The sequence below is a fragment of the Arachis duranensis genome, chromosome 6 (assembly GCF_000817695.3).
Source record: "Arachis duranensis cultivar V14167 chromosome 6, aradu.V14167.gnm2.J7QH, whole genome shotgun sequence".
Taxonomy (NCBI): Eukaryota; Viridiplantae; Streptophyta; class Magnoliopsida; order Fabales; family Fabaceae; genus Arachis; species Arachis duranensis.
In genome coordinates, this window is record NC_029777.3 from 110,362,355 (window position 1) to 110,369,314 (window position 6,960).

Here is a 6,960-nt window from a genome sequence, read left to right on the forward strand (position 1 = left end):
TCTGTTCGGTACTCTGATTTATTTATTTAATAGGAAAAACTGTTATATTTTGTAAAAGATATATTTTTTTATTTTACTTAAAATAGTTAAATAGAAACGGTGTAAAGCAATTCTCTTCCTTCTCTTTGCGGTTCTCAATTCCTCATCTATGCTTTCATATATTTCCTTTTAAGCAAAGACTTGTTTACATGTGCAGATCTGATTCTTTACCAACTTTATTTACATTTATTTGAAAGTGAAAAAAATAATAATAATAAAACAAGAGAGAAATAGAAAAGGACGTTTTTGCCCACCAGAACTGTGGTCCTACTCTCTATTTTTTGGGGGGATCTACACATGCAAAGAGAGGCCCATTTCGGTTTTGGGTAAAAATATTGCATGACCACGGGGGCCCAAAATTATTACAAAAATTGCTCTAAGAGAGAGCCCAAATAAACCACAAAGTTCTCATTGGGGAAAAATAACTGGTGGCAAACTCTTCTGATTTTTGTGAATTCAAAAGATCATCGTTTTGCGTGAATTGAATGGATTAGGTGGGAATAAGGGTTCTATTTTTTGGGCCTGGGTCCTTTGTGGCCCACGGTCCTGACCAAAAACAAAAAGATCATGGCTTTGAGGTCAGATTAAGGGTAAATGTTGATCAAAAGATATTTCAGTCTAATTATGTTGCTTCAAATTTAAAAGTTCAGTCTTCTATTGCATCATATTATATTATAATATATACTAATTTGTTCTCGACCATAACACTTAAAAACACTTGTGAAGACATGATTCTTCATCAACGGTGCATGGCTCCAGAAACTGCCCCATCTGCATGAACACTTGGATTCTGGTAGCATGCTTTGCATAGCTCATTGTACTTATTGATGTCAAAGTTGTTTGCCTTCATGAGGCGTTCTTGCTTGACCTTGAATCTGCTTTGGAAATAGCCTTGGAATGTGGGTTCTGTTGAGGTCCTTAGGAAGAAAATGTATGCCAAGGCAAAGTGTATGGAAGTAACAAAGAAGCATATGGGTTCCATCACATCCCAAGTTAGCTCCCAAAATGTGAGCCTCATGAAGCCCAAGGTTTGCAGGGTTAAAAAGCCTAGCCCACAATAAAGCTCGGTTTTCACCTGGGCTTTGGCCTTTTTATCTATTAGTGCCTTTCGCTTCTCCATCTCATCTAACTCCTTCCTTCTTGGGTCATTTGGTTTGGCTATTGATTGATAGATTAAGCTCTCCATTGCTTTTGCTACCTGTTCATTCACAACACAAGAAATTAGTAGAAAAATGGGAAATTATAAGTTGATTCAATCCTTAAACATTCCTTACTAATTAAATATATTTTAACTTTTTTATTTATTATATTTTATACTAATAGTCCATTTGGTTTTCCATTGTTGTAATTAAACAGAAGTTGAATTATGACTTCACAAAATTGATTGTACATAAATTGAGGAAGGAATCTCGGGAGGTTATTTACTTATTTTCTTCATTAATTGATTTAGCCACTTGTTGAAACTGAACCAAGAAAGAGGGAAAAAGGCATGGAATCTAGATGGCAGGCATGCAAATAATGGAAGGTAGTGCACAGATGATACAAGCCAAGCCAAAGGGCACCTCAACCCACACACAAAGAGTCATGCTTCAAAAGCAGAGCACCGAAAACCCGGCACCTCTGATAATAATACTGAATCTAAATAACACGCCACACGCTCTCATACGTTATACCTCTAGACTCTAGTACATTATTGATCTCGTCTCCCCCGGTTCTTACCTCAACCATATCAACCTCCTACAATGTTTGCATAAAATATTAATATAACAAAAATACTAAAAAATAAAAATATGATAAAATAACAATTTTTTTTCGTAAATTACAGACAATTCTTATATTTATAAAAAAACTGAGCATTTTATTTAAATTTTTATAAAAATGTTTGATAATTATTTAAAAAGTGTATAAAAAACTGAAGCAAACTTAAACTTTAATTTAGATTCTTTTTATTCTTTTAACAAAATTTGTTTATTAAAAATATTTATTTGACGTAAAATTATCAATTCAAAAATAAAAAATAAATTAATTCAAATACTGTTAGTTAGATTATTTTTCATTAGTTTTATTGTTAATTATAATTAATTATAATAGGAATATACAGGTATAACCAAACAACAAGTTCTCATCTAAAAATTTTTAAAAATAAATAAAAAAATTAAAACAAAATTATAGTTACACTTATGTACTTTTTATGTACTCTTATTATAATTAATTACAACTAATATTAAACTAATGAAAAATGAACTAAATAATAAATACTATTATTTTCATTTTTTTGTACATTAAAAATAATGAACTTATGTGACAGTTGATTATTTTAGATTCATAATGATTTTTTATAAAAATAAATAAAAGTATAAAATATTTAATTTTGGTAAAAAAAAAATGAAAAATACCATGCAAAAACCAATACAAAAGAAAGAAACAAATATAAAATACCTGTTTCGGTCGGAGAAAGACAACGTTACCAAAAACGATGACGTTTCCGGCGTTATCGAGAATCTTTGCAAACTCTTCTCCGAGATTGCGATTCTCACAGGCTTCCACGCAGATCCGCAGGAACTCACCGTACGAAATCGAGGCAGCCGGAACTTCACTCAGCTTCGCCTTCACCTTCTCCGCCATCGTAGCCTTTAGAACCTTCCTCACTTCCTCTCCCGAAATTTCGCTTTCGAGAAAAGAGTCGCTGGTGACCGGTGATACCGGTGACGGTGATGGAGGAGCCATGCGAAAACGATCTCTAGTGATGGTGACATTGTTGATACTTCTGAGCTTCTCTCTCAGCTTCTCCCCTACGGGAATAGAGAGAAACTCCGGGAACTTTGTCGGAGCGGAGTGGTACACTGCTCGCTTGAAGAGGAATCGTCGGAAAAATCCTGTGTCGCCGGTCGCAGGTTTCGATGGCGAAGTTAGGAAGGTGGATGGAATAGAAGGTGGTGAGATCGTGCGGTGGAATGCCGCCGGTGACGCCATCGTTTTGAAACCATCCAAAAGACGCTTTGTGAAGAGTTTTCGAAGCGCCATTGATGAGTGCGTGAAGATTTTTTTTATTATTTTTTAAATTATTTTTTTTAGTGTTTTTGTTTCTCTCTCTAACTGTTTAAATTTTAGAAGGAGAAATGAAGACAGTCCACTAAACAGAGTGATGTTTTGAAAGAGCTCTGAAAATTTTGAAAAAAGGTTTCTTCGTATAAATACTGTCCAAAGATTGAGGAAGATTTTTCTGCCTCAAATTTTTTTATTTTTAAATTTTCACTGATACCAATCTTATTTATATCTATTGTGGAGCAGTATATTTTTAGTTTATTTTTGTGATTTACAAGAAGAAGAATATAATGTTAGGATATGATACTGTTTCTTTTATTTATCAATTTATTTTCCTTTTTTTTTAATAATATTTGTTTTTTATTTATCTTCTTATGTAAAATTTATGACTGAATTATCAACTATAAATTTATTAAGTAAGAGTGTAAGAAAATTGTTCTGCTATCCTCTCTTTGTTTTTAAGAGTAAAGTATCGTTTTTGCCCCAACGTTTGGGGTAAGTCCTATTTGTGTCCCTAACGTTTAAATCGTCCTATTTGTATCCCTAACGTTTGTAAAAGTGATTCAATGTTATCCTACCGTCAATTACACATCATGAACGCTTTAGTTTGAGTTTTAAAAATCTCTTCTTGAAGTTAGAATACAAATGTCTGGGATAGAATCGATGATCCACTCCGAAAAATAGCTCATTAAAAGTTGAAATTAATTCCTACAACACTTACATGATTCACTTTTCTAGGGATATAATTGAATCTAAACACTAATAGTGGGTATAATATTAAAATCGAACACATTCAAGTGAGACCTAATTGAGAATGAATACATCCAAGTGAGAATAATTGAAAAATATAATCTAATTTGTTAGTATAATTGATAGTAGAATAACATTGAATCATTTTTATAAACGTTAGAGATACAAATAGGACGATTTAAACGTTAGGGACACAAATAGGACTTACCCCAAACGTTGGGGACAAAAACGATACTTTACTCTATTTTTAATTAATGGTTATTCAGTGATTTTACTTTTATAAAACTCTTATATTTAACTATTTAAGTTTTTCATTAATTATAAATTTAACTACAGTGAAAAATTAAAAAAATATAGAGCGAATAGTAAATATTATTTTCTTCATTTAACATTAATTATCACTTTTATTTTTTTGATATATTAAAAAATTATTTTTCATATTTCTATTGATATACATTAATTTTTATGATAATATATATAATCCATATCTTTTATTTAAATAAAGAATTAGTATTTAGCTCTTGGGTTCACACTATTGGAAAATTCATAATTACTAATTATTTTATCACGGTTAAATAAAAAAATTGTACTTTTTAATACATTACATTGTTATTAATATAATTTAAAAAATAATATTACACATACATTATTAATTTAATTAAGAATATATTTTAAAAATATAATAATATCAATTTTTAAAATTTTTAACATATTTAATATACTAAAAATATAAAAAATTTATGCCTTTAACTAATAGAATATGTTAAACTTATCCATTAAAAAAAATTTAGATAAAAGATTACAAAATTTATTTTTATTAAAAATTAAAGTATTCTAGAAATAATAATTTTAATATGTGTATGTTAGTCAAATTTAAAATTTATTTTTTGAAAATAAATTTTAGTAAAATATTTTTATTGTAATTTTAACTAGTATCTTTAAAATACATATTAACTCGTGTATTTTGAATACAAAAATATTTTAATATCTTAAAAAATATAAAATATAACACAAGGATGAAATAGAATTACTGTACAAGTAGAAAGCGCACAAATATTCTCAAAAGTTGGTATTCACCAGAAAATTTAACAAAAAGCTATAAAATTCTCTGTAGATTGAAACAGAACAAAAGAAAGAGAAGGAAGTACCCATCTCAACACAAAGACTTGCCAAATTTCTACCAAGAGTGAAATTATTAAAATATTTTTATTTATGCACAAAAGATATGTTATATTATTTTATTAAAAATTATTTATATATTTTTTTAATATATATGTTAGAGATTTTATATGTATATAAGTTAAGTTAAATTTATATTTTAATATGATCAATTTAGTACAATTACATTAGATTATATTATAGTTGTATTCATTTTTTTAAAAATTAATTAAAAGTTAATATCCATGTATATATTTAAGTACTCATCTAAAAAAAATTAAATGGTACTCATAACAAGAATGAGACCTATGAAAAGATATTATTTTATACAAATATATTTTTTTAAACGGACACATAAAATAGATAATTGTGTCTGAATATTTATCTTTATTTTGAAGAATAAGTAGACAAATATATTTTGATAAAATAATCGAAAGAGATATAATAGTCTTGAATATATATTCTCATTCTCATCTTTAAGAATAGTTTTCATTTTCAAGATGAAATTTTTTTGAAGAAATACCTACCTAGATTTAGGGACTATGTTAGTTTGTTAAGTTTTAAATTAGAATTTCCCTGGTATAGCTTAAAAAGACGTGCAAACTTAAATATCCCTACACATCTTTAAAAAAAAGTTTTCATTATTGAGATGAAAATTCTGTGAAGAAGGACGCACTTAGATATAGAGATTATATTAGTTTGTTAAGTTCTTAAGTATCTATCTTCATCTTTAAGGATAGTTTTTTTTTATTTTGGAGATGAAAAAAAAAACTTAGATCTAGGGACTATATTAGTTTGTTAAGATTTAAATTAGAGTTATATTCATATTGTCTAAGAATACGTGCAACTTTATTATAAAATAATATAATTTTTTAAAGTTTTTGGAAAATGATTCAAAAACAGAGTTGCACAAATAATTAGATGTAGCTACTTGTACGAAGAGTTCCTCAGGTAAAGTTTGGTTTGTGAATTATTAGATGGTGATTTAATATATTTTATCAAAATATATTTATTAAATTATTTAATAATATTTAATATTATTCTTCTAATTACCTTTTTTTTTCAATTTAATTGGTAAAAATTAATTAATAACTTTTAAAATTAAAAAACGACACTTAAATGACCTAAGTAAGTAAGTAGTTTTCATTTATATTTTCTAGTTTTATTTTAAGTGTTCATGTATTCAAAATTTTGTAAAAATAAATTAAAATGAGAATATTATTATTTTGATTGTTATAAACTTTTTAAAATCATAAAAACAGGAAAAAAAATAAAAAACAATCTAACCCTAACTTGTGAAGGGAGAATAATTAAGATAAATTATTTGTATTATTTTTTATATGCATTTTATTTTATATTTTTATATATAGTAGGAAGGTAGGATAAACTAACAAAATGTATCCAAATAATTTTGTCACTGGTAAAAAGATACTTAAATTTTATTATTAACAAAAATATTCTTAAATAATTTAAAAACGTAACAAAATTGTCTAAAAAGAATATTTTTTTTTGTGTAAGTGGCTAACGACTTTTGTATTTGACAAATCGTTTATGCATTTGATTCAAAATGTATATGCTTATTTAGATAACTGTTTAAAAAATACACAAAAAGGACAAAAATTTCATCTCTATATTTTTATTTATTTTTTAAAAGTATTATAAGTTGTTCAAAAAAAATCACAAAAAAATATATATTTAACGAAAAATTACCAAATTTTAAGAATAAAATATCTTGTTTTTAAAATCATACTTGTAATAAACCGAGTCAAAATTCAATTTCTAAAGCATTTTTTGATATATATTTAATGTTAAATTTTTTTTGTCTTTATAAATTATTTAAGAGCTTTTTTGTCGATAATAAAATTTAAGTGCATTTTTATCAATAATAAAATTATTAGGATTTTTTTGTGGCTTATTTTTTTATAGTATAAAAGATAAATATTTTTTTATTAATTATTAGTATATGTA

At 26.7% G+C, this 6,960-nt stretch overlaps 1 protein-coding gene across 1 annotated transcript; it reads right to left on the minus strand.

Annotated features, from left to right (window-relative positions):
- Positions 1–636: 636 nt before the first annotated feature.
- On the minus strand, positions 637–3,184 carry LOC107495935 (calcium uniporter protein 4, mitochondrial). Its single transcript, XM_016117142.3, has 2 exons — positions 2,479–3,184; positions 637–1,237 (listed from the first exon to the last, which is right to left on the minus strand). The coding sequence occupies exons 1-2, from the start codon at positions 3,061–3,063 to the stop codon at positions 779–781; spliced, it is 1,044 nt and encodes a 347-aa protein (XP_015972628.1). The 5' UTR covers positions 3,064–3,184; the 3' UTR covers positions 637–778.
- Positions 3,185–6,960: the final 3,776 nt, after the last annotated feature.